Source organism: Penicillium subrubescens, assembly GCF_028828155.1.
Source record: "Penicillium subrubescens strain IBT 31985 chromosome Unknown utg000014l_segment0_segment0, whole genome shotgun sequence".
Taxonomy (NCBI): Eukaryota; Fungi; Ascomycota; class Eurotiomycetes; order Eurotiales; family Aspergillaceae; genus Penicillium; species Penicillium subrubescens.
This window is the reverse complement of record NW_026643164.1, coordinates 371407-398241: the sequence shown is the minus strand read 5'-3', so window position 1 is coordinate 398241 and position 26835 is coordinate 371407. Positions and strand designations below refer to the sequence as shown.

General features: G+C 49.9%; 8 protein-coding genes across 8 annotated transcripts; 3 read left to right on the top strand and 5 right to left on the bottom strand.

Moving 5' to 3' along the window:
- Window positions 1-136: 136 nt before the first annotated feature.
- On the top strand, window positions 137-6874 carry N7473_013367 (type I polyketide synthase; the record flags this gene model as incomplete). Its single annotated transcript, XM_057159306.1, is given in 7 exon segments — window positions 137-423; window positions 483-801; window positions 829-4227; window positions 4286-4492; window positions 4546-5100; window positions 5160-6032; window positions 6044-6874. The coding sequence occupies 7 exon segments, from the start codon at window positions 137-139 to the stop codon at window positions 6872-6874; spliced, it is 6471 nt and encodes a 2156-aa protein (XP_057002042.1).
- Window positions 6875-8397: 1523 nt separating this feature from the next.
- On the bottom strand, window positions 8398-9306 carry N7473_013366 (DUF4188 domain-containing protein; the record flags this gene model as incomplete). Its single annotated transcript, XM_057159305.1, has 1 exon — window positions 8398-9306. The coding sequence occupies one exon, from the start codon at window positions 9304-9306 to the stop codon at window positions 8398-8400; it is 909 nt and encodes a 302-aa protein (XP_057002041.1).
- Window positions 9307-11221: 1915 nt separating this feature from the next.
- N7473_013365 (uncharacterized protein) lies at window positions 11222-15191 on the bottom strand (the record flags this gene model as incomplete). Its single annotated transcript, XM_057159304.1, has 2 exons — window positions 11222-13892; window positions 13960-15191. The coding sequence occupies 2 exons, from the start codon at window positions 15189-15191 to the stop codon at window positions 11222-11224; spliced, it is 3903 nt and encodes a 1300-aa protein (XP_057002040.1).
- A 1708-nt stretch (window positions 15192-16899) lies between these two features.
- On the bottom strand, window positions 16900-18261 carry N7473_013364 (uncharacterized protein). Its single transcript, XM_057159303.1, has 2 exons — window positions 17925-18261; window positions 16900-17852 (listed from the first exon to the last, which is right to left on the bottom strand). Exons 1-2 carry the CDS (start codon window positions 18015-18017, stop codon window positions 17475-17477), a joined length of 471 nt encoding a protein of 156 aa, XP_057002039.1. The 5' UTR covers window positions 18018-18261; the 3' UTR covers window positions 16900-17474.
- Window positions 18262-18456: 195 nt separating this feature from the next.
- Window positions 18457-19288, top strand: his3 (imidazoleglycerol-phosphate dehydratase HIS3; the record flags this gene model as incomplete). Its single annotated transcript, XM_057159302.1, has 3 exons — window positions 18457-18775; window positions 18874-19036; window positions 19081-19288. 3 exons carry the CDS (start codon window positions 18457-18459, stop codon window positions 19286-19288), a joined length of 690 nt encoding a protein of 229 aa, XP_057002038.1.
- An 880-nt stretch (window positions 19289-20168) lies between these two features.
- Window positions 20169-20470, top strand: N7473_013362 (uncharacterized protein; the record flags this gene model as incomplete). The annotated part of the gene is made up of 2 exons (XM_057159301.1): window positions 20169-20196; window positions 20265-20470. The coding sequence occupies 2 exons, from the start codon at window positions 20169-20171 to the stop codon at window positions 20468-20470; spliced, it is 234 nt and encodes a 77-aa protein (XP_057002037.1).
- A 250-nt stretch (window positions 20471-20720) lies between these two features.
- N7473_013361 (uncharacterized protein) lies at window positions 20721-21425 on the bottom strand (the record flags this gene model as incomplete). The annotated part of the gene is made up of 2 exons (XM_057159300.1): window positions 20721-21028; window positions 21083-21425. 2 exons carry the CDS (start codon window positions 21423-21425, stop codon window positions 20721-20723), a joined length of 651 nt encoding a protein of 216 aa, XP_057002036.1.
- Window positions 21426-23619: 2194 nt separating this feature from the next.
- N7473_013360 (glycosyltransferase family 32 protein) lies at window positions 23620-24895 on the bottom strand (the record flags this gene model as incomplete). The annotated part of the gene is made up of 4 exons (XM_057159299.1): window positions 23620-23904; window positions 23957-24316; window positions 24375-24530; window positions 24617-24895. 4 exons carry the CDS (start codon window positions 24893-24895, stop codon window positions 23620-23622), a joined length of 1080 nt encoding a protein of 359 aa, XP_057002035.1.
- Between the last annotated feature and the right edge of the window lie 1940 nt (window positions 24896-26835).

Genomic DNA, 26835 nt, shown 5'->3' with positions numbered 1-26835 from the left:
GGGCCATGGACCCATACCGATGCCAAGGATATCATTTAAACGGCGCCTGTTATGTTAAAATGACAGCAGAAAACCCGTGGAAGCATACTGGGATGCACTTATTTTGTCCCTGAGTGCTACCGAATCTTCAACCACCATGGCCCGCGTTCAACAGATCATTTTGTTTGGAGACCAAACCGACGATTTTACATCGCTTCGTCGTCTGCTCTCTCCCAATGTGGAGCCATTGTTGAATGACTTTCTGAACAAGGCCGTTCGGGGAGTGCGAACGGAAATCAGCTCGCTGCCGCTCCAAGTCCGCCAACAATATCCTCATTTTGCCTCAGTGGCCAGCTTGCTGGACTGGAGGGATGGTCAGAAGAAAGCGCATCCATCTATTGACAGTGCTTTGACATGTATTAACCAGCTGGCTCATTTTATTCAGTAAGTTCAGTCCCTTACTGAAAGTTTGTTTGGAAATTCTAACTAGGTATCTCCTCTAGAGCCCAAAGCTCCGCCTCTACTTATACCAGTCCTTCGGACATCATTATCGGCGGTCTTTGTCTTGGATCTCTGTCTGCAGCGGCCGTTAGCAGTTGCCAGTCGATTTCAGAACTCCCCAACGTCGGTGCAGAAACCATAAAGATCGCATTCAGAACAGGGCTCCATGTATCGCGAGTCGGACGTGCTATTGATCAATCCGAAACGGAGTCATGGTCTATGGTGGTTGCTACACGGTCTCCGGATGACATTTCACACCGAATTGATCGATTCATAGAGGCTCAGGTTCGTGCTTTATCTATTCTTTCTATCAATAAGAAAGTGAGCAAAAATTCTGACAACAACTAGCACCTACCATCGCACACTCGACCCTATATCAGCGCATACTTGTCACATGCTGTGACGATCAGTGGGCCGCCAACAAGTCTCTTCAGCTTGAGACAATCTGCCGAGTTTGCTTCTCTCGCTCCACGATCCATTCCTATCTTCGCTCCTTATCATTCTTCTACTCTTTTTAACCCTGCGGACTCTGCATCTATCCTGGGTAACCTTCTTGCCGATGAGAAGAAAACCACAAGCAACATCCCGTTTATCTCGAGTACAAGTGGTAGACCTTTCGAGGGAACCGATATTCGCTCCCGATTTGAATATGCCCTAGCTCAGATCCTCCTAGAGACTCTCCGTTGGCAAAGCTTCGTCAATGGAATGATCGCTGCTCTTCCGGATCATGAGGGCCCAGACGCTTTCAAGTTTCACGTCCAGTCATTCGGCAGTACCGCAGGACCTCGGCTTGCCGAAGCAATTGAAGCCGCCACCAGTCTCACGCGTTATCAGCCTGACCCTTCCTCAAACCTGTCGCTGAAGCCCACAGACAACATTGACTCATCTAAGATCGCCATCATTGGATACTCTGGCCGATATCCCCACGCCGAATGCAACGAAGAGTTTTGGGACCTGCTTATCAAAGGACTTGACGTGCACGAGGTGGTGCCAGCCTCGCACTGGGACGCACGAACCCATGTTGCCGAGCCCGGCAAGGGAAAGAAGAACACAAGTGCCACGCCATATGGGTGCTGGCTGCAAAACCCAGCGGCTTTTGATGCTCGCTTTTTCAACTTGTCGCCGCGTGAGGCTCCTCAGGTGGATCCCGCGCAACGTATCGCCCTGATGACGGCTTATGAAGCCATGGAGCGCGCGGGTCTGGTACCTAATACAACTCCATCCACGGCCAAAGACCGTGTTGGTGTCTGGTACGGTGTCACATCCAATGACTGGATGGAAACAAACACTGCACAAAACATTGACACGTATTTTATCCCCGGTGGCAACCGAGCCTTTATCCCCGGTCGGCTGAATTACTGCTTCAAGTTCACCGGTCCCAGTTATGCGGTTGACACGGCATGCTCGTCTAGTCTGGCGGCCATTCACCTCGCCTGCAACGCCCTTTGGCGTGGTGAGGTCGACACGGCTATTGCTGGCGGCACCAATATTCTCACCAACCCTGACTTCACAGCGGGTCTCGACCGCGGCCATTTCTTGTCCCGAACAGGCAACTGCAAAACATTCGATGATGAAGCCGATGGATACTGCCGTGGAGAGGGTGTTGGCACCGTAATCTTGAAGCGCCTGGATGATGCTTTGGCCGACCGTGACCCAATTTGCGGTATCATCTTGAGTGCCGGCACGAACCACTCGGCCGATGCAGAGTCAATCACTCGCCCTCATTCTGGTGCACAGCAGCATCTTATTCAAAGTCTGCTACGTACAGCCGGCGTTTCACCGTACAGCGTTAGTTACGCTGAGATGCACGGTACGGGCACTCAGGCTGGAGACGCTGGTGAGATGAACTCGGTGCTGTCCACGCTGGCACCTTCCTCTGTTCCATACCGCACGCCAGACCAGCCACTGTACCTTGGCTCCGCAAAGGCAAATATTGGACATGGAGAGGCAGCTTCCGGTGTTTCGAGTCTTATTAAAGTGTTGCTGATGATGGAGCACAATGCCATCGCACCCCACTGCGGTATCAAGACTCGCATCAATCGGAAGTTCCCCACGGACCTTGGCGACCGCAATGTCCACATTGCGTTGACTCCAACAGCTTGGGAAAAGCAACAAGGAGAACCCCGTCGCGTTCTGGTGAACAACTTCAGCGCCGCCGGCGGCAACACTGCGCTCTTGTTGGAGGACGCGCCCTCGTTGCCAGAGACCACTGAGGCAGAGGATCCTCGAACTCATCATCTTGTAGCGGTCTCAGCCAAGTGTGCATCTTCCCTGGAAGCGAATGTCAAGTCACTTCTGGGTTTCATTGAATCTGCTGGAGAGGATATCTCCCTGCCGCAGCTTTCTTACACAACGACTGCCCGTCGCATGCATCATTTGCATCGCGTTATTGTCCAGGGGTCTAGCATCCCCGAAATTAAGAGCCAGCTGGAAGCAGCTCTTTCACGTGGCGATGGCGCCAATCGACCGATCGGAATTCCAAAATTGGTATTTGCCTTCACCGGTCAGGGCAGCCAGTTTGTTGGAATGAGCCGAAAACTCTATGAGTCTATGCCATCATTCCGCAGCAACATGCAGCTATTGGATCGAATTGCTCAATCTCAAGGCTTTGACAGCTTCCTGCCATTTATCGAGGACGAATCGGAGTCCAGTTTGAAGCGCTTCTCGCCCATGACTGCCCAACTGGCGAGTGTCTGCCTTCAAATTGCATTGGCCCGCCTCTGGGCGTCGTTTGGAATTGTTCCCAGTGCCGTCGTCGGTCATAGCCTGGGAGAGTACGCTGCCTTGAACGTGGCTGGTGTTCTCTCTGACGCTGACACTGTCTTCCTTGTTGGTAAGCGGGCACAGCTTCTAGAAGAGCATTGCACCCTACATACTCACAGCATGCTGGTCGCTCGAGCTTCTGTTGCGAATGTCGAGTCGACGGTGGCTTCGATGCAATATGAAATTGCGTGCATTAACGCACCCGAGGAGACCGTGTTGGCTGGGCCCAACGACCAGATCGAGGCCCTTCAGCAAACACTGTCGCAAGGTGGAGTGCGATCGAAGACAATCCCTGTCTCATATGCCTATCACTCATCACAGGTGCAACCCATTTTGGATGATCTGGTGCAGGCGGCTCAACCGATTGTTTTCAACAAACCAGCGATCCCCGTGTTGTCTCCCTTGTTGGGCGATATCGTGGAATCTGAAGGGATCTTCGGACCGGAGTATCTGCAGCGACACTGCCGTGAAACTGTGAACTTCCACCAGGCAATGCAGGTTGCTCGAGCTGCGGGTGTCATCAATGATCGCACTCAATTCGTCGAGGTCGGTCCACATGGAGTGGTTTCCGGCCTGATCAAGGCAGCTTCCAAAACATCTCAGGCACATGCAGTGCCGACTCTGCAACGGGGACGCGATGACTGGCAGAGTCTGGGCGAAGCCGTGTCGACCCTTTACCGCGCTGGACTGGATATTGCCTGGAACGAGTACCATCGTTCGTTTACTGCTGCGCAACATGTGATTCGTCTTCCAGCATATAACTGGAATCTGAAGGATTACTGGGTTCAGTACGTCAACGACTGGTCTCTGCGCAAAGGAGATCCGCCACTCATACAGACTGCTCGCCTGGAGGAATCAACCACCATCCATCGCATTGTGGAGGAAACAAAGGATGGTATCGTGGTTGAAGCCGATTTGTGTCGCAAGGATCTGAGTCCCATTGTGCAAGGTCACAACGTTGATGGGATTCCCCTTTGCACTCCGGTTTGTTTTCCCTTTTTGAACCTACTGTTTGAATTTGCAGTGCTGAAATTTTCTTTAGTCGGTATATGCGGATATTGCCCTCTCGGTGGGTGAATATCTGCGCAGCCGCCACCAATGCCACGATGTCGACACCGTGGTTGCCATCACGGAAATGACCATCAAGAAGGCGCTTATTGCAAAGCCCAGTGGCACTCATCTTCTTCGTGCAGCAACAACCGTCGACTGGGATGCAGGCAGCGCATTGTGTCGATTCCTTTCCATGGATGTAAGTTTGAGAATGCCCCAGGCTTCACATGAATCATGCTTACTTTACGTCAGTCAAAGGGCCAGCCTACCAATGAGCACGCGCACTGCACGATTCTTCTCTCTAGCCCGAGTCGCCGCGCGGCTGCAGAGACAGAACGCATCAAGATTCAGAGACGCGTCCGCGAAATGCGTGAGGGCATAGAGCCCGGAAAAACCCAGCGTTTCAACCGTGCTATGGTGTACAAAATGATTCGTCCATTGGCGGAATTCCACCAAGACTACAGAACGATCGAGGAAGTTATCATTGATAGCACAACCCTCGAGGCAGCGGCTCGTGTCTGCTTCTCTGAAGTGCAGGCCCCTGGAAAGTTCCATACCCACCCGTCTTATCTCGATGGACTGGCTCAGTCTAGCGGATTCGTGATGAATTGCAATGATGACGCTGACCTTGACCGGGAAGTGTTTGTCAACCATGGGTGGAAGAGTTTGCAGGTGTATGAGCCATTGCGGCCGGACGCACATTACTCTACGTTTGTGCAGATGGTCGAAGGAGAGAGTCGTATGTATGAGGGTGATATGATTGTGATGGATGGAGATACAGTTGTTGCAACCTTCCAGGGTGTAGTGGTAAATTATCCTCTCTTCCTAGCCACTTTGGTAAGTTGAGGTGCTGACTTTCTTTGCAGTCCCAAGGCGTTCCGAGACATGTTCTGCGCTATGTGCTTTCCATGGAGAGTGGCGACCCAGCCCTCGTGGCCTCCGCTAAGAAAGCTCTTGTCGCGTCTGCAAAGCAGACTCCCAAGACAGCTGCCCCTGCTCCCAAGAGGGTTGAGCAAAGAGCCACTCCCGCCAAACCGACTGCAATGCCACCGGTGGCTGCAAAGTCGCCGTCCCCGGCAAGCTCATCTTCACTCGTGGCATCTGCGCTGCAAATCATCTCAGATGAGAGCGGCGTATCGCTTTCTGAGCTGGAAGACAGCTGTGTCTTTGCGGACATGGGATTGGACTCTCTTCTTTCTCTTGTCATCACCAGTCGATTCCGCGAGGAGCTGCCTATAGATGTGCCAGTCGAAGGATTCTTCATCACTTATCCCACGGTGGCTGATTTGAAAACTTACCTCGGCCAGCATCAAAGCGAGGACACGGCACTGACACCGACGCCTGTTTCCGAAGTGCCTAAGCCCGTCGAGGAATTCTCCCTTCCGATCCCTCAGACCAAGGTGGCGTCGACCTCTGCCAATTGGACCACTGCACTGTCCATTATCTCTGAAGAGAGTGGAATTAGTATCGATGAGTTGACGGATGACTGCGTCTTCTCTGACATGGGCATCGACTCGCTGCTGTCACTCGTGATCGTCAGCAGATTCGCGGAAGAGCTGGAAATGGATGTTCCACTTGAGTCCATCTTCACTGATTATCCGACCATTGGGGAGATCAAAGTCTTGTTCCTGGCCGATCAAGCTAGCAGCGACGACTCGAGCTCGGCCGACGAGAACAATGTGACTCCAGCGTCAAGGGCCATCACTCCGTCCTCTGAAACCTCGGAATACTTCCCCCTGGTGATGACAAGGAGATGAAGCCGGCAGCTCTCCCTGTGCCACGTACCACCTCAGTTCTCTTGCAGGGCTCGCCTTCCAAGACGGACAAGACATTGTTCCTATTCCCCGATGGCGCTGGCTCCGCGACATCCTACACAGGAATTCCTCGCGTGGACTCTAGTGTTTCCGTCGTCGGCTTGAACTCGCCTTATCACCGTCAGCCACATCTGTTTAACTGCACCGTGAATGATCTGATCAAGAGCTACATTGAGGAGGTCCGTCGCCGCCAACCAACCGGCCCGTACCACTTTGGTGGTTGGTCTGCGGGCGGTATCTTGGCCTATCGCGCCACTCAGATGATGATCGAGGATTACCAAGAACGTGTTGCCAGTCTCACTCTCATCGACAGTCCCGTGCCTCATGGTCTTGATCGCCTCCCGCAGCACTTCTATGACTACTGCAACAAGGTACATCTCTTTGGCGCCAGTCAGGGTGACAAAGCCCCAGCTCAAGCACCGGAATGGCTAGTTCCCCATTTCAATGCCACTATTGACACGCTGCATGAGTACTACGCCTCTCCGCTGTCTCTGACCGACGCTAACAAGCCCCGCGTGTCAATGATCTGGGCTTGTTCGAGTGTCATGGACAACGCGGATATTCCACGGCCGCCGTCCTGTGAAGAAGACACGGAGGGAATGAAGTTCTTGACGGAAGCTCGTACTGACTTTTCAGATAATGGTTGGGCAAGGCTCTTCCCCGGTTGTGAGATTCGCATTGAGAGGGCGCATGGCGCCAATCACTTTACTATGATGAGGGGAGACTTTGCCCCTAAGCTTGCATCTTTCATTTATCAATCGCTTTGATTAGATTTTGTCGTTATGATGTTTATTATTACAGACCAAATTTGTATAAACTTTTCTTATTGATGATTCTAATTGGCCTACCCGTAGCATTGGCTACTCCTCATGAGTGATGAGACTGCTTCTTCGAATGAGAAAAGGGGGCGAAGGCATAGGATTCAGCCATCCTGTTCTGTGTCGTGAAATGTCGCGTGCTTGTTGAATTTGAAGTATATAGGCGAGTTTTAGAGAACCGAGGGTCGCCATGAATTTAGAATTCCAAGCTTAGATTGGATCATGAATCGATCCAAACGCATGCGCGAAGGCGTCAAATCCTCTACGTGCGCAAAGGCATCAAGAAAACCACCATGAGAGGTGCGTGAAGGAAACAATGCGTCAATAAAATTGTTCAGGCTCAGGGCTGCTGTCACGATCGGTCGTCCACGTCTTCGACTCTAAACTCTGGCCCTCGGGTTGCGCTGCAGGCATGTTGAGATGCTTATTGTCCATCGCGAGCAAGGCTTGCATATTCGGGACTGCTGGCGCACTGGTGGAGACTAGGATGGCGAGACATTAATATTGGAAGCTTGCGAGTATATAGTTCTCCAGCGCCGCGCAATGCGGCTGCCATCGGGCCCTGTGACCATTTAGCTTTGTGATCCATCAGCGGATAGTTACCCAGGCCCCGAATGATATCGTCGACCAAAATCAGAACATTGTGGTTTATGCAATAACGCTGTAAAGCTTCTTAGGCAAGCATCAGAATAACGAGCTACGACCATTCAGGCGAACTGAGAGGGACATAGCCCTCCGGTGGCTGCATTTTGAGGAGACTTATCGCCGATACGAGAGTACCCATCTTCTCAACAACGACCCATGCTCTGCTCGATACTCATGAACAAAGGTTTTCGGTTCCTCATGGCTATTTTCACTCACGACCTAAGAGTATGACTCTTTGACCGCCGACAAACCGTCGCCGACAAACCGTTTGTTGCATACGAGGAAGGGGTTCTCGCTAGTTGGAGACTATGCTACCTTTGGAGAGGCTGCTACTGATAGTCGCAATAGGGAAATTGTTATTTATGTTTTGTCATGGAATTAAAGACCTCGATTAGATTCGCCTTTAGAGATGGTTGTTTCCAGTTCCAGGCCATTTGCTGCTTGCTGCTTGTTGGAGGGCTTCCGTGTCAAAGGCAGCCCTCTGTGTTCTGCTTTCATGGTTCCTTTTCTCTTCCATATTCCCTGAAAAGTAGGTAAAGGTTGCATTCACTTAGGGAGGCTTGAAATATTACTTGTTCAGCACTGCAAACTTGAATAGTTCTCATTGTTTCCGGGGGTTCAAGGTGAATTCAATTCAAGATTTATCTCCTATTAGAGACTAGATCTTTCGAACAAGCAGTACAAGCTGACTATTATTCCGAATGTCCACTTAAAATTCCATGATGCTTAAATATACAGACCACGCCATCATCCAGACTACCCCTTTACCAGATTAGCGCAAGAAAATTCAAACCAACTCACTATCGCATTTCTTTTCCACACCATCATCAACCCACATAGGACTCCCCATAAGCCTCATCATACTCCCTCACCTTCTCCATACTAGCCATCGACAACCGTCCCGTCTTCGACTTCAAAATCCCCGTACGAGCATCCACAATCGGCCTCACAAATCCCCGCGCCCCATCCTCCTTATCTTTAAACCGAAACCAAGTATCCCCCAAGCCCGTTGGCTTACTATTAATATAAATCGCCTCCCAGTGTCCCCTCGGAACAACATAAGTCTCATGGTAAATCGATATATGCGGACTTTTCTTAAAAATCTTATTCCAGTACCGCACTCCGTTCATATGTAGGTCGCCGTACGCAAAGCGATGCAGAGATTCATAGTCGCGCAGGTAGAATATGGTGATAGTTTCGTTTCCGGCGGCATCGTCTTGCTTGATCCAGCGGGATACGCCTAAAAGACCGGATTTTTCGGGGTCTGCTTGCATGTCTCTGATCATTGGGAGGAAGACTTCGCCGAGTCCTTTCATGCCGGGCGCGAGGAGGCCGAGCGGGTGATTACTCCGTGTGCCGAGGTGGAAGACCACGACTTGGTCGCGGGAGGGCTCGGTGCCGAAACTTCCATCTGGGTAGGGGATTTGTGGACTGTATTTTTGATGGATCACGTCTTGTAGGTAGCGGTTGCGAGTAATGCCCAGGCTCATTAATGCGTGGTCCACGACGCGGTATGTTAGGATGAGAGCCGTTGGCAAGATTGTTATCGGGCCTAGGGCCATTAGGCTTAGGCCCTGGAGTAAACCACCTATGAGCAGCCAGCTGGAGAGGGTCATGTTATCCCGAATCGCGGCTGAGATTGATGGACGGTCGCCTGGGAAAGGCAGTGGACTATTGGGATTTTGGTCATCGTGGGGTATGATGTGTGGTGGGACGAGGGGTTTGAAAGTCGCCATGTTGACGGGGAAATCGTTGAGCAATGTTTGGCAAACAAATTGGGGGTGGGATATTAGCCTCTTTATATAGTGGATAATGATGATGGATACTGGTGACACCCGTCACTGCCTCCATGTTCTTGACGAACGGGCAAATCAGAGGTGAGCAGTCATAATCAGCAGGTCTAGACAGATGGGTCAACTACTGTACATCCACAAGGCTGGCCAATCAGTCTTCTTGAATCTTTCTACACTACTGTGGTCAACTCGGTCTAATCTACTCCGTAGACGGCGTCAGTTCAAAGTTGGGCCACGCAGTTTTGGCGGTATTCTTTAGCGAATTCAGCTAACTGTATACTGTATTGGTACATGCCGCTCGCTGTATTCATCCCGATTGCTCACTACGCAAAGAAGAAGTAACTTATTAGGTAGTACATATACGTTGTCTATATGTGTGAAAACAAAATACCAGTACATACGGCCGTAACCGCCCGGCGATCCTTGGCTGTACAATACATAAGACATATCTAAAATACCATAATCGACCAATCATACAACGCAGAAGCCAACCCGGAGTCGGGCCATTTAGTGACCGTCGGGTTTAAAACCATCAAGCCACCTGAACACTAATGATCGTAAGAGTTTAGATTTGCTATACGCTATACGCATTTCTCTTCTAGATCTCATCTTGTATTCTAACTATCGACGGATCGGATCGTAAGACGCGGGCTCGGGTTGATTATCGGTCAAGCCATCAATTCTAGGTTCAATAGGGTTGCTTCTGTTTTCCCCCGTCAGGTTTCTATGCTCTCCCAAGTCTAATAACTTAATGGGGTAATAAATACTAAGCCATGCTAATTATATCATACGTCATACTGCAGTTCTGGGACGAAATACTTACTCCATTTAGAAGCGCAATAAGCAATGGCTGACATGTATTCACTTACAAGGAAAAGTAAATTGGATGTTCATGTTAGGCAGAAAGAATTTAGCAACTTTGTTCGGGAATACTTGGTCAATATTTGGTCCTTAGAAAACTTTCTTGTCGTATTCAGTCATGGAATCTATACTCAGGGTATGCACAATTTTCATTTTCTCCTTCCTTCCAGATCAAGTCTCGCCTCATCCAGGTCCCTTGCCATCATGGAATAGACCTTCACCATGTACTTTCAACCAGATAGAGTTAACACCCGGCTCAATCTCTATTCCCTTGCCTAGATAGAATTACTCTAGCCACTACAATAGACTTTAAAGAATGTTAGAAGCAATAGACAGATCGAATCCCATATATTCCAACTACCAAAAACACCAATCTCAAACTCACAACCAACCAAAACTATTAACAATTACCGAACCCATTCTAGAATAGGTCATGTCAACACCACCCCACCCAAAACAAGAACCAAGAACCAAAATCAAAAATGGATCCCGAAACCTCCTTAAAAACGTCATCAAAAGAACTTGACCGTTATGTATATAGATCACGGGTCACATGTCAACATCGCTGAAGAAAGACTCCCATCGCAGCTCGAGAAGGATAGAGATGAAAGAAACAGGAAAAGGAAAAGACCAAGCAGAAAGAAGTGAAGAAAGAGCGCCATTTTCCAAAACGCCGTCGCTGCGGATGCCAAACGCCAGGGCACACTGTGCCTATGTGACCACATTGAATATGTGTGGTAAAGTGACCAGGATAGATGGAGGGGTCGTGTAATCAGTATCCCCCGAGAAAGAAATAGTGTAAATGTAGAGTGGAACAGGCATGACGGGGATTAAGTAAAACGCCAGTGGATATGATGGGGGTATCAGGGCCAGCTTGCTGGCTTTGTTCTGCAGTCGAGAAATGCAGATGAGAAGAAGATAGAGGCGAGGGTGGTGCAATCGGAACCCTCTTCATGTCACGCACCAAGAAAACACTGCCCGACCAAATTGAAGCAAACTATCGAAGCTCCTGCAAATCCAACTTCGGCGGCGCCCAATCCAATTGCGGTGGTTTATCATTCGAAGTCGACACACAAACCGGACGCATAGCATCAACACGCCTCTTATCCTTCAACGCACTCCCCGTCAAAAACCCCCTCAGCGTCGACGAAGCCATACCATAAGTACTCCGCCCACTACCAGTCCCCGTAGACACCGTACTCGAACTGCGCGCGCTGCGAACACTGTTCGCCTTCGTGACTGCGGCCGGCACGGCCGGGACGGGGACAGCTAGCCGCGCTGCTGATGGACTGGATGAGCCGTATTCTGGCGGGAGGATTTGCGAGGCGCGAGATGTTTGGAGGCGGAGGTTTGAGGAGCTTGTTTTCCGGTTTGTTTTTGGTTCAATGTTTATTTGGACGGGTTGGGTGTCGAGGGTTGTTGTTCTGGAGAGTTGGGGGGAAGATGTTGTGTCGGGTGGGGAGGCGTGGATTTCATCTGCTGAGACGGCGACTTCGAATTTGAGGTTTTCGAGCATTGTGCCTAGGCTTGCTGCTGTGGCGGGGCGGCCGTCGCTGGCGGAATCGTCGATTGTTTCGTCTTCGATGCCGTTGGCGATGTTGTAGTTGCGAAGGAGATAGCGTTGCAGACGAGAGACTTCTACATCCCACTTGTGCTGCAGGGATTGTAGCACTAGATCCACGTTTTGGCTGACGAATGGGACAGATTCTGGAGAAGGGGAAACTGGAACGTTCGCTGGCATGTGCTTGCTGAGTCGATTGCTGGCAGTGCCAGAACGAACACCCATCGCGGCGTGCAGAGAGCGACGAATGGAAGTTGCTGTAGAAGGTTGGACATTACTCGTATCCAAGCGAACATTGTCAACCTCCCGGCGAACCTTATCCAGCGAGAGAACCCTGTCACGGTCCATGCAAGAAAGACTAAGCAGAGTGCGGTTGCATTGCAACCCATTGACCAACACGGTAAAAGATTGCAGGTTGATATCGTTATTCTCGCAGTGCACTTCACGAAGCGAATTATTCTCCTCTAGAACGGAGGCCAGCGTATTCGCACCTTGAAGACCAAGCTTCTGATGCTCGATTCGCAACACCTTCAGAGACTTGTTCTTCTTTAAACCAGTCAGGGCGAGATTAAGACCGATTCCAAACCGAGCAACATCAAGATGTGCACTTTCTCCACTGATATCAAGAGCCTCCAGGGTCTCGTTCTCTTCAAACATCAGCTGCAGCATACGACAGGTCTCTGGGCCTGCGTCATACGGCAGGGAAGCCTTGGAGATATCCAGATATCGCAGGGTACGGTTTTTGCGAAGTGAATCAACAAGCAGTCGGAAATGCTCCTCTTTCTTGAAATCGATCATCTGCATGGACAGATGCGAGGGGGTCATATTTTTGCCGATAGCGTCGAAAAGGAAAGAGCAGCCGTTGTCTAGGCGGTTCTCGTTGACATGCAAGTGCAAGCTCCGCGGCGAGTCTGGTGCAAGGGACATCGAGTGCATAAACATGGCAACGTCTTCTCCACTTAAACCACACTGATCCAGACGAAGCATGCGCAGGTTACGTGAGCGGTCACTAGCCAAATACGTCGCGATGGAGTCCACGGTCTCGCGATTAACAGCCGTGCGACTCAAAACTAACTCCTCGAGTTCCCAATTGAACAGCATTTCTGCGGTGATCAGCGGCTCGGTGCCTGAGGTGCGCGAGATGCGGGAGAGATTGATCTTTCGAATCTGGCCAAAGTATCCGATATACTGTTGGAGAACGTCCGGGCTTAACCGACCCTGTACTCCCGAGATGTTGATGACCTCGAGGGTATTTTCCTGTGCCACCAGTGTAGACAACACAAGATCCAGATCGTGCACGGACAAACCACAGTCACCAACTTCCAATGCCCGCAGGTGACTCCGTTTCTGCGACGCTGCGTCCACCAGATAATCCAGATCCGACTCTCCAAGTTTGATCCCATTCAGCACAACCCAATCCACACTAGTCAATTCCCGACGACAAACAGGGAAAATGGCCTCAGGGATTCCACAGCCAGGATCCCGGCTGCCCTTATCCAAAGTGGGTGTCCGGGTTAGGCAGTATGCAAAGTCGAGTCTGCGCAGCCATTTACTCTTCAATGCCAATGCGCGCACCTCTTGCGACAGGACGGTCAAGTTTGCTTGACCTGGGATATGTACAAGACATCCTGATCGGTCGAGGTGTACGTCGACATCCACACCGTGGACATCTCGCAAGCCCTGTAGAGCGTCTAGATTGATACCGCGGAATGAAATCGACCGAAATGACTCGTTGTATCGAAGCGCACGCATAACCGCAATCAATTCCAAGGCGCTGTACCGTGAATTTGTCGTAGACGCCGGCCGCAGAAGACGGAAACACGGGGCATCCTCGCATTCCAGGTCAATTGTATATCGAATGTTAGATGTATCCACATCGTAACTCGCAGAATAAGCAACCAAAGTTCGATCAAAGCAGCCATAATCTTCGTCCAGAGTGACGGGTGGGAAATTCTCATCATTCTGCAATTCCCGTGGAACCACAAAGTCGTACGGCTGTCTTGTCCACAGCGGGCGCAGGAACTCGGTATGCTGTCGGATCCAACAGGCCACTTCCACCGAATGAACGGAGGCCAGGAACACGTTGAATGATTTTCGAAGTGGGACCCTGAAACGAGGTATGTCTCAGCGGTTGATCTTTCCAACACAAGAATCCACGCGGGAGTTTCACTTACCGGAAAGTTAGATGGAGACTATCATCGCCGTACTCCATAGAAAGACCTGTCAAATTCATGAGACCGAAGGATGCACCCGTCTCCAGGTCGGACAGGGACACCACCGAGGACCGATGGGCTGCCTTTTGCATCGGGACCAGATGAACCTTGTGTAAACCAATGGCCAGGTAGCAGCCCGTGGGCGACAATTTCGTCAGGTCGTCCGAGGACGAACGAGTGGGAGACTTGCTCGATGCAATCTGTATGACGCGGAACATCCGGAAGGCGACCGGATCGTAATCTCGTTCGTGTTCCAACATCCTGGTCACGTACTCGACGGAGCCCCGATCGAACGGGAGGGGATCATTTGACCGGGCCATTTGCGCCGCCTGACGAATTCCAACCATCCAGAGATTCAATTCTTGAAGATCGGCGGTCTGCATTTGGATTAGTGCGGCTTTGTGGGTGCGTTCGTCGAGATATGCCACTTCAACGGTCGGGGATAGTCGTCCATCTTCTAGCATGTACACTGCGATAATACTGTTTAGTGGAATACCAGCAGATGCCTCAGTCGAAACCATCAGCTGCATGTCCTGCATTGAACTGATAGAGGCCACAGATTGGCGGTGCGACGCCGGAGTCCGGCCATTGTAAGAATGCGGAATCGATGGAAAGGCATCGGCAGCCTTGGCCTGGTTCTTGAACCGAACCAGATGCGTGTCCGTAAGAACGAGGTACTGGCTTTTCCGCTTCCACATACCACCCATTGTCTGGATTTCGCCGTAATGTAGAATCGCAGATGACCAGATCCCATTTCGGGGACTGGTTGCGCTCTGCGGTTCATCACCCATGGCTGCAATGGAGGCGCTGAGGAGAACGTCATCTTCGCCCGCGTGCATCGACTTTAATGAGCCAAATACGGAGTTTCGTTTCTTCTGCAATGATTTTGGCCGTGGTCGTGCCGTTTCCAGAGGTGGTGCGGGTGCAGACATGGCAGCCGACAAGGCGGCGGTGTCCGAGCCCGCCGTGCCCGGCCGACGGAGGACATTCCCTCCACTGGCCCATCGGTTGGGACTTTGGGACCGGCCAAAGAAGCCCGAATTGCGACGCGCTTTCTTCTCTCGTGCGGGGAAATCATCGGAGGGGGTACGGTCATGAAGAGGGGGTCGAAGCGGCGTAACTGCGGAGGATGATGGACTGAAGACGCTGAGGCTTTTTCTTCGTTCCTTTTTGTTGATGATAAGTTCGGCCATGGTCGAAGGTGGAAAAAGTGGCTGTGTGAGGAATTGAGGAATTGAAGGAGAGAGAGGTTGGGAGGATGAGGTAGATTGTTATTGAAGCGAGCGTGAGCGTCGAAGATGGAGATCTGCGTCGCAAAGAGTTGGTAGGAAAAACAAGCTGTATCTCATTGACGACCCCAACGTCGTTCTCACTGGAAGTTGGACTAGTTAGAATTGCAATTCAATGGCCATAGCTAGAGCATCCAGAGCTCGGCCAGCTTGCAGGAGAGTCGGGGAAGGTGGGATTGAAAAGAGGGGGAGGAGACCGGGGTGGTAACAAGGTCAGGCACGTACATTTGACCTTCACGGCGCCATGAGAAGCAATTGGGTTTGGGGGCGAGATCTAGTGATTGACCAGGGGAGCTTTCACCCAATGCGGCTCACGGGGAATATAAGAGTCGATGTGGAAACTGAAATGTCCACAGACGTATGGCACCTGTCAACAATGTGGCGAGGTTGGTAGGGAGGGGGGAAAGCAGGTGGTGATGTGTGGGTTGATGATGGTTGCACCAGGTCGAAGAGGAGAGGAGAGCTTAAGAGGACCGGAATGGGGGAATCCGGAGAGAAAGAAAAAAAATGAACTGAGCTCCCCAAGGGCGGTGATTTCAGTCCGACCAGTCCAATGCAGCTGTTTTTCTGTTGAACTCTTGCGTCAAGCAGTCGAAAGCTAATCCGACCGAAGATGAGGTCAGAGGGATGCCGATCAAATGAAGGAGGGCTTGCAATTCGAAAGGGACCGAGAACCGACGATAATTGGAGCGGGGGAGAGGGAAGGATAAGCGGTTGGTGGATGTTAATCGTTGCCGATGAACCAGGATGAACAAGGATCCGAACGCTTGGACGCGAACAGTTGCCAAAGAGTTAGTGACTGAGTTCGGCAACGAGAGGAGGAGAACGAAAGAAAAAAAGAACGTAGGTACAGTCCATCGAAGTGGAAAAGGAGGTGAGGAATGGACGGATGCAGTTTAAACGTTTGGGTCTGTCCATCTCGCTCCATCGTGTTTCAGCTTTCCGGTCGCTTTCGGTCGCTTTCGCGTTTGTTTTTTTCTTTGCAGGAGGAACTAAAGTAAAACTAACTAGCTGTAGTCCAGATTTCTATTTCCTCGTACTTTCTTTTCTTCTTTCCGATTTGCCTTTTCTTCAAGTCTAGGTTTGATACTACTGCCTGGAACAATATAGCCCAATTATAGTACCAATACTATACCTAGAAGAGTAAAACTTCAACAATCCCCATAGATTATTCTCGAACCTAGCCTGTCACCACCCCTTCAACCCCATTAAGTTATTAACAACATTCCCTCGTGCTCAACGCCCACCGCCATCTGCTAAGACATGCATCCGCGATATGTCGAATTGCATCCGCATGCGAGCCATTCACCATTGGGAGATACCACCCCAGCCTCAAGCCACGTAAGAAGAGGCGGACTCCACCCTCCATCGGCTGGGCCGATTTAAAGGCGCCTATCAACTGATCCTGTCTTGTCCACTTCCAAGCGACAGGGTTCTTGACTGGCTGGTCATCCCGCAGGAACCACTGGGAAATCCTGCACTAGCTAGTAAAGTCGGGATGTATACTCCGTAGTTGCTGATAGTATGCACATCTAAACACTAATATAAGCACTATCCCAGTCTATGGATTATACAAGGATAGTTCTTCATAGTTCATACAGGACAATCATTGAATTGATCGACAAGTACTGGATAATCCCAATCACAATTTCATATGCAATCATACCCAAGGACATCTTAATTTCCCCCCTACAGTACTACTACGGTACTCCATGTAACTCGATCTCCGGGGATCCACCAGGATCGCCCACTTACGCACCACGATGGATGCTTTCAAGGGCGAGTCTGATGTCCCCAGGGCCCACGAAAGGGGATCCCAATAATTACATACTGTAGTCATAAACTAACAACCCTGGGACTGGTTTGGTTTCCCCGGAGATCTGCATTCGCTGGAACTGGAGTTGGTCTTGGGTTGTACGTATGTATGTACTGTACTCGAGTCATGATAATTGACGTCATATCATCAACATTCAAAAAAGCAAAAGCAAATCTCCCTGCTCGTGGTGACGAGTAATTGCTTCTTTCTTTCCTTTTATTCAATCATCCCCTGACGAGATCGGCATTAATCTAACCCATTTTAGCCCATTTTCAAGGCCGTTATGTGATATTCATCCGCGCCATGCGGCCTCAATTCGTCTCGCCCAACAGTCACTACTTTTCAATCCTTCATAACACCCCAATCCAAAACTACCGACGAGATCTCTCCTCCCACTGTGCCTGTAGTCTCTCCGCCCGCTTCACCCTTCTCATAACCTCAATATACTCATTCACCCGTCTCTCAGCCCAAATACAACCTCCAAGGGTCATCGCAGCAATCTGCAAAAACACCTTGAACTGCGGTGTCAGGCCACGGTATACCCGGGATGCCGGGGAGAGCCACTCTGAGAAGCCTTCAATGGGCCTGTAGAAGAGGCGGGAGCGCAGGTATTCGCGGGAGAATGGTGATGGGCGTGGACGGGGTTGGGATGGGGATTGGGATTGTGTCGTGGGGGGTGTTGGTGCGGTGAAGGTGAAGGGGTGGGGGAGGCTCATGATCATATGGGCTAGGATGGAGACGGAGCCGAACTAGATATGAGTAGATGTGAGTAGTAGTTTCAAGGTGAGAGGCGGGATCTAGCAAGGGTGGTGGGAACATACGCGGAATACGCCCGTCGCAAATCCAATGGCGGCTTCGGAGGTGATCTCTTCTGGGGGCTCAATGTCGGCCCTTTGGCTGGGTGGTGGTGGCATGTTGGAGGTGAGGGTATAGTAGAATGATTGCGAGCTGCAAGATTCTTGCTCAACAGGCAATTCAATATGTTGGAGCTTGAGCTCTCGGCACGGTGCGGAGTAAAGAGAACTCCCAATAGCTTCGATGGGGGGGGGGAATTGGCAACCGAGGAGATCAGCACAAAATGTAAGTGCCACTCAGAGCTTCAGCGAGTCCAATGAGTAGTGAGTTAAGAAATCTCTGGACCAGCCAGACAGATTCTCGAATAAATTCAAAGTTGACATCAAAGCAAACCCCGATCCCGACCCCGATCACCGAATAGCATCCGTTCCCCGGATCAACGATAATCCCGATAGCCACTCCGATAAAAGACAATTCCGATTATCACCTGGATATTAAATACAAACTCATTCCCTTCCCTCCACTCAATTCCCAAACATCAACACACGAATCGTCATCATGCCTCTCCCCGCTCGTACCGCGACCGTCTCCCGGTCCACCAACGAGACCAAGATCCAAATCTCGCTCTCCCTAGACGGTGGCGTCCTCCCACCCTTCGAGCCGATGTCGCACTTCCCGCCCTCAACAGACCCCGCCGAGGCCGAGGCCGAAAAGAAGGGCATCGTGCCTATCAAGGGTGCCGCCCATGCTACCCAGTTCACGCCTACCCAGCAGATCACGATTAGCACTGGAATTGGCTTCTTGGATCACATGTTGCATGCGCTGGCTAAGCACGGCGGTTGGAGTTTGGCCGTGCGGGCTAAGGGTGATTTGTACAGTGAGTCAACCACCCCTCCCCTCCACTCTTGCATGCCAATTACAACAATACAACAACAATTCTTTGTATACTGTTCATTTTAATTAACTTCTTTCTAGTTGACGACCACCACACAGCGGAAGATACCTTCCTCGCCCTCGGCACAGCATTCACAAAAGCCCTCGGCGCCCGCCAATCCCTCGCCCGCTTCGGCCGCGGTGACGCCCCCTCGACGAAGCCCTATCCTGGGCTGTCATCGATCTCTCCTCCCGTCCCTGGGCCGTGATCAACCTCGGCTTCAAGCGTGAGAAGATTGGTGATCTTAGCACGGAGATGATCACCCACGGTCTGCAGAGCTTCGCGCAGGCTGCGGATGTCACGCTGCATGTTGGCTGCACTTACGGTGATAATGACCACCACCGTGCGGAGAGTGCGTTCAAGGCGTTGGCTGTTGCGATTCGGGCTGCGACGGCCCGGAGGGTCGAGGGTGAGGTTGGTGCGGGTGATATCGTTAGTACTAAGGGTGTTTTGTAAAGGAATTGTAGGTGGGTGGGTTTTCTGATGATGACGATATGGTTTGATGAGTTGATATACCTAGTTTTTCTTGTTTATTGTTTTTGGCGGATAGACTATAAAAGTTGTGAAATACGGTACATACCTTACTATGGAGAGACTTTGATGATGCCTTTCCGAGTCTATCCACGTTAAGACCCTTTGTTTTCGGCGTTCATATACGCCCGCCAGGAACACAATCATTAATGGGTGTTTCTACTTGGCCGTAATACATTGAATCTCACAACTGTCATAATCCATGCCAAGCTTCAGGGTTCGAGCTTCTCCGGGTCCACACCTGCAGCAGCTCGACCCATCTAGATGAATGATAGTGGATCATTTTACGATATCATTCCTTAGTCCTTCTATATGTCCAGAGTTCTTTCTACATATTTCCATGACTTCTTCTGTAACACAGCAGATTAAATCTCCATGCATAGTGATGAAGCACGTTCGAGTCATAGTTCTGTTCTCATATTGTAAACTTCGAGACATCAGGCACCATAGAGTCGAAGAAAGAGCGTAGTTCAAGAGTAAGTACGAAGTTCACCCATATTCCCTTTCAGTTCTATGTGTTTCTTCCTTCCTCAAGTTCCTCCTTCTATATACCCCAGCAAGCTAGTAATTTCCGTGTGATGCTTTCCTCTAGTCTCTAAACCAATACAAGTATCAATCAAACCACTCTCTCCATCCTCTTTCTCCCTCTTCTCAAAACACGGTTTGTTACCAATCTCACTGATCCTCAAAGCAACCTCCACTACGAGATACCCTTTGCCAACCCTCGGCACCGAGCTACACGCCAACAACCTATCAACGAAACAACACCCAACCTCGCTCCCACTCCAAGCCCATGTAGGTCAAAATGACTGAACAGAGTTCCGACTCTCCCCGTACGAACCTTGACATTTCTTCCTTTCAGCGATCACACAAACCATGCTGACCATTTGTCTTTTCATAGAGCCCGACCTAACTCCCAAAGAACAGGAGATTATCAAGACCTTCGCTGGCTGGATCACGTTCATGGAGTGCTTTGGTCTCAACCCTAAGGATGAGGATGACGTTGATGAAGCAATGGTTATCCTCAAGATTCTTGTCGTTCATGAGGGGAATAAGGAAAATGTGATTGCTGCAGTGCTCGATGCGAGACATGCGAGAGGGTCTTAGTGGGAAGATGAACGGCCTTGTGTTCTCTGGGATTACGGAGGGGTCTACTAGTAGATCCTTGATGCAAGCGCATGGAATGACTTGATTGAAAGATAATGTCAAAACTGCATTGCTCCTGAAACCCATAAATCGTAAGAGAAAACATACCCCCGTAAACGCCAACTCAATATCGAAGACTCCGCTCCAACATACACCCAAAACTCCAATATCAAACTTGGAAAATACAATCACTCATCTACCAACCACCCCCTTAAACACTCAAAGCCTTAACAGCCCTCTCCCAATAACTCCTCCTCTCATCCGTAACACTCGTACCCACACAGCCCATAATATACCTCTCCCACCCCGCCTCATCACCCTTCTGCAACGCACTCCGCACATCATCCGAGCACTGCGTCGTGAGGAACCACGCACCCGAACCGAAATCAAAAGCCTCGTTTGCGCGAAGCAGATCTAGTAAGTCGGCGGGGGAGTTTGCTACCGAGGGTAGTTTGTCTGCTAGTGAGGGTAGTGAGGAGGCGTATTTGCTGTTGAAGGTTGGGGATTGCATGTTTCGGGCTGGAATAGCGTTAGCAAAGTACTCGTTAATCAAACTTTTAGGTGTATACGTACTCCCCTGGCCCGCAACACCCGGAAAATGATTCTTATTATACTTAAAATCCAAACTCTCAAACGCCATCAGACTCAACACAGCAGCTTGTTCAGCCTTGCTGGTCACACCGTATTTATCGAAAGATTGCGATGTATACGTCGCGGCTGTTTTTGCGGTGGCGCATTCGCCCACTGCCGGGGGATTGTCGCATGTGTTGGATGTTGGGGCGATTGTCAGGATTTGGGATTCTGTGATGGTGATGTCGGCTTTGGATTTGGTTTTGTGGGTAGGTCTGTGGAGGGGGTGGGCTAGGGTTGTTGTTCCAAGGGCTAGAAGGAGGGTTAGGGGGGTGAGGAGGTGCATTTTGTGTGGTCTGAGTTGGAGGTGCTTTTGTTTGTGATAATTGATAGTTGTAGTTGTGGTTGGTTTTTGTTATAGCTGTTGAAGTCGTTGAATAGATTTTGTTCTTGTTGATAGAGACAGAAACAATGGAGGACAGTGACAATAAATGAAAGAGACAATGAATCAGACCGATGTACTTGTTCAACGAGTATTTGTTTGTCGCTCTTCGAATAAAACCAGTCCACACTGACCACATCAATGGAGAGGAAGGGATATAACCCTCTATATACCCTCCAAGTGTAAAACCCACCACCCCATAAAATGCCACACTCGAAACAAGGGCATACCTACCACTGAAAAGAATCAAGTAATGAAATAATTAGGAAACATTCAAATTAAAGAGTGGCGAGAAAATGGAAGGAAGGAGGGGGGTTGGACGTGCCGTGTCGTGTCTCCATCGCGGGGAATGCGAACTGTGAATGTGAATGCCAGCCCTGGTAGATCCTCACGGAGGGGAGGTATGAATGCTACATACACCGCTCTGGTACACGCTATGACACAATTAAACCTCCCTACTAACTAAAGTGCTTCATTGATTAGGGACTATTGTATCCTCACTCACCACGCGGTAGTATTTACCAGCCAGACCACAGTATGAACTAAAACTCCATCCAAAAGACAGATGATGCGACGTACTAGTAAATCAACCACATTACCTGTCCACACAAGAAAATAACGAACTCATCTACGATCCAGTGAAAAGCTGAAGAACATCATATGAGATTGGAGTACGTATATGTCAGGGAGGCAGGGACCATCTATGTAATAGGGACTATTATTGATGGATGGGGTTTTTGTAGGAGGGTTAGGGTTCGCGTTTCAGGAACGCTGAAACGTCTGCCTAGTGAATCGGGATTCGTGGGTGCCCTTGATGAAATAAACCGTTACATCCTACTGTGAACAGTGTACAGTGGTATATTCAAAAATCTGGGTCCAGAAATGCCTCCACTTCTTGTTTTTCGAAAGATTTTTTTTGACGGGTTTTTCTAAAGGTCATTCCAATCGTCTTTCCTGATAGGTCAGGTATTCATTATTTAGGATATCAGTCAACTTGTGACGAATAAGATGATACTGAACATTGGTCATAGTGGGTTTCAACCTTATGAGATCCTACTGTACTTACCATATGTAGTGATAGATTATCGGTAATTATAGGGAAGAGTAATAATACTTGTCTCGGGATATCCACTCTAGATAAGATCAACGACCTTCCATCATCCATCAAGTTTCATCTTTGAGTAGACTCTGACTACATCTAAACAGCGAAAAAGCATGTTCTGGTTATTCCAAGGTGGTATTGAGGTCATTGGATTGATGATTGAATTTGATACTATTCACCAGAGATAAATCCAATTCACACAAATGTCCATATCCATGTCCATATCCAAATGCAAGTGCAAGCATAAGTGCAGAGTCCACAAGAACCATGCCAAACCCGAACTCAACCCCCGACTCTCGACCCGAGTGCATACATCATCCTTCTTCAATCCCAAGAAGTGAAAAATCTAGGGTGTGGTTTAAAAATTGATAGTCGATAAATAGACGGGAGGGAAGAAGGGATGAAGACACCCGGGACGCGAGTGGTAGTCGGCAAGAGAGGGATTGGGGATCGAGCGCCAGGATTCGAGATCGCAGCTGGAATGCACATTGCATGTATATCGTGCTGGTTGGCTCATTGGCGGGTCGGCATATATCCCCATGCACTCAGCAATCAGATGTCGGTTCAAAACGAGAATCAAAACAAGTGCTCCAGGTTCGAGCTTGCAATCCCGGATCCCGCCGTGGAACAGCCAAGACAGGACACTATGCATGCGCTCCAAAAAAAGATTCCCAATCATGTTGGGAAAGTGAACGCGTCGACCTGCTCAAGGAGATAACATCTCCAAGCCTAGCATGGTAAAGCAGGTCGTGAAAGACAGAAAAACGAGGGTTATACAATGCATTGTATGTAATGCTGATATGATGCAGATCGTAATCCAGGCCGTATCAATACAATAGAATAGTCGGGTCAAGGTGATAGATGGGTTCAGTCGGGTTGGTAGTCGCGTCATTGGTTGACGTCAGGTCGGGGTGGTTCAGTCGGAAGAAGAAGAGATAGCTAAACAAAAATCGCACGCCAACTGGGAATCAGAGCAGAGGAAAATCCAAGGACAAATCAGTCGTCGCGGCGACCGAGCTCGTACGAGGTCTCGGTGGCCCCGCCGATCTCTTCGTCTTCCTTGAAGCTCACGCGGCGCAGCAGCGTGGGCATCATACGGCGAGCACGACGGGTGGGAGAGGATGAAAGTCGCGGGCTGATGATGCTGGGCACCTTGGTGTATCGGTAACGGTACTTAGCGCCGAGGAGCATGATTCGGCCGTATGTCCACCACAGGCAGATTCCGACGATACCAGCGAGGATGAATCCGCAGAAAGTGAGTAACACCCAGTGTTGACCCATCTGAAGGAAGATTAGTGACAGTGATTGGAAATGGAGGGGTTGATAGTCATACCCAGAAGATCAAATGCGCGTCCTTGCCGTGCCAGCTGTTTCCTGTGTGATGCGTAAAGAAGCTCCACGAGAACTTGTTATACTCGTCCTGCATAAGAATCCGCACACGCCCGGACTCGCTGGGCTTGTCTTGCATGTACTCCTTCCAGATGACCGACAAGAACAGTGGACCCGTCGAGTACATCACAGTAATGTAGGGAAGCACCCACTTGCGGTCATACTGTTGCAGCAGCTCGATCACACGCAGAAAGAATGGATGTTGGGGTACGGAGCCCATCGCGTCGTTGGAGATACCAGTTGGCACGGTGCGACGAACCCAGGCGGGGTATGCGAGGAGGGGGTCCAAACGGCGGTTGCATCCCTAGAATGTGTAAGAATTGGCTCAATTGAGACAGTCAAGGGAAGATTGGGGAACGTACATCGTCCAGATCGATATAGGTACCACCGTAATGCGCCAGAACAAAGTAGCGGATTGAGTCTGCGCGCTGGATGGGGTACTTGTAGCCGTTAAAGGTGTCCAGGAACCAGGGGTACTCGGCGGTGATAAAGTCGCGAGACTTTTCGTCGGTCCACAGCTGCGCGATAAGTTAGCGACACAATCTTCTCGCGTGAACAATATGCAGTTTCAATCCCTATGCTGAAAACGGTGGTATCCACGTACAATATACTCATAATCCGGGTGCAAGTCAATGCAGCTCTGCTGGGCCTCACGCCACACCTCGGGAATCGTCTCGTTCTTGTATGTCTGGTGAATAATCTTGGGAATAATTTGAGGTCTCGTCTCGATCAGACTGGAGTTGGGAGACGGCAGCTCCGCGCGGTGAATGGCATCAGCGGCAGCATCTTCCACCAACAAGGAGAGCAGAGTTGAAACACTGCGAACCAAGAGGGTGAGGATGAGCAGGTTCACCAGTATGAAGATAATGAGACCGCGCCGCATGGTGGATGTGAGTTGCGACGGGGTGTCGCGTTGAGAGTCGGAGAGGAGGGAGGTTTTTTGGGTCTGCGCCAGTCGAAATGTCAACTCAACAAGGATGCGATGTCGCCAATTGAATGGTGAGAATATGTTTGTACAATTGAATGTGTACACAAGGCAGGTTCGTCAAGTCGTGTCGTGAGGGACTCACGGGCCTCCGTGGGCCGTGGGGGAAGAGAGGTCGATCTGGAGAGCAATCTCCTGGGAGTTCGTTTGAGGCTCGTAAAGGGGAGGTTTTGTGTTAGGCCACGGTTCAGTTGTTCGTTAGTAGACAAAGACCGTGGAGATCGTTTGGGCGCGCGTGTATAATCGGAGGTAGGAGTGGTTGAGGAAGAGAGAGAGAGAGAGAGAGATGATGATGATGAGGGAGAGTCTCGAGTTGGGTTAGGTTAGGAGAGAGATGGTGCCCGTCGGTTAAGAGAGGAGGATCAAGCGGGATGGAGGCAGCCCCAATGATGAAAAAGGGTTAAAGTCGAAGGAGAGACGAAGTAGTAAGAATAATACGAGAATAATAATAACAATAATAGGGGAGGATCATCGACGATAATAAGGAGCGACAGGTGGGGAAGGGGGCTAAAGCCAAAGAAGAAAGGAGCGAATGTTGAAGGTTGAGAGGAACAAAGTGAGAGGCACGAAGAAAGTTGACCACCAGAAGATGGCTGTATGTAATTTACCCGTATACGAGAGAGTACCGTAGTCCTAAGTCCAGGGGAAAAGGCAAAAGGCAAAATAAGTCATAACGGGGCTCCGTGATTGGTCGAAGCTCCACCGTGTTGCGTGGAAATGCGTGGTGAGTGGGGGAGAAGCTTACTTTTTTCTTTCTTTTTCAGTTTTAGTTCTTACCAGCGAAAGACAAAAAGGAACTGGGAATGGAACTACAAGAATCCATGGTTTATACTGTAAAGTTACGACGATGATGATTTCTATACGTGTATACATAAGTAGTACGCTGTATTAAAACTCTCATCTTCCAAGACCTTGGTTATACCAAGTGCTGATGCAGGTTCGTGACTGCGCCGAGGCTGAGTTCAGTGCGTGGCTCAGTGGCTGTGGCAGATTTCCACTTCAGACTGGCTGGTTATGATTGGTGGATGGGAGAATCCGGTGGGGCAAACTCCAGATAACTGTATTTTAATTGTATTCTATCCGTACGACCCGGTAATCATAGTTCCCGCCCGTAAGAATTAATCCAGTGGTGGCCAGATTACACAGGCTATCCATATTTCTTCTCATAGTGGTTACTTGGCTGCCTTGCGCCCCCAAGCCCTTTTCCAAGCCCCAAGCCTGAACCCGAACCGGGCAGTGCATGTGGCGCTCAACGGGAGCTAACCAGGGAAAGGAGTTATCTTTAGCGAAAGACACACGTACATACAGGTTGATAATAATGCATATCCTCGGCAGTACACTAGTAACAGGCTGAATATTCTCTGATGAAAGCCATCATGCAAGTTATGACGGGATCTATCATGACGGAGTATATTCCATAAATACTGTTATCTCATGCAGAAGGCCCTATATAATCTGTCCTTGGCGCCAAATACTATTTACGTACAGCATATAGGCACGACTTTTCTGTCAAGTTTCATCTTGTACTAACTTACAATACTACAATAGGTAATCCTCCGTCTGTTCAATCATGTAAGCGGAGATAAACTCCGGCTCATAACCTGCTGTATTCCATTCTAGCCCAGCTTTCTAGACCCTTTGGGGCAAACTGATACCTCAGATTCCAATGCTTGGCTACGCCTCGAGGCTCCTATCGTGTGCCGGAGATCTGCTGTTTTTGGTACTGGTGCCACTTGGTGCCACTGCTTCCATTGTTTCCTACACTATGTACAACTCCTAGGCCCTTAGGAAGGCTTAAAAATTTTTCTTTACAACCGAGGTTATGTACGGAGTACATA

Excerpts from the sequence above, each read along its gene's own strand:
- N7473_013364 (XM_057159303.1), bottom strand. The coding sequence starts at position 18,017 with ATGCCACCACCACCCAGCCAAAGGGCCGACATTGAGCCCCCAGAAGAG. Across the intron at positions 17,853-17,924 it reads TTGCGACGGGCGTATTCCGC|TTCGGCTCCGTCTCCATCCT; the intron begins GTATGTTCCCAC and ends ACTCATATCTAG.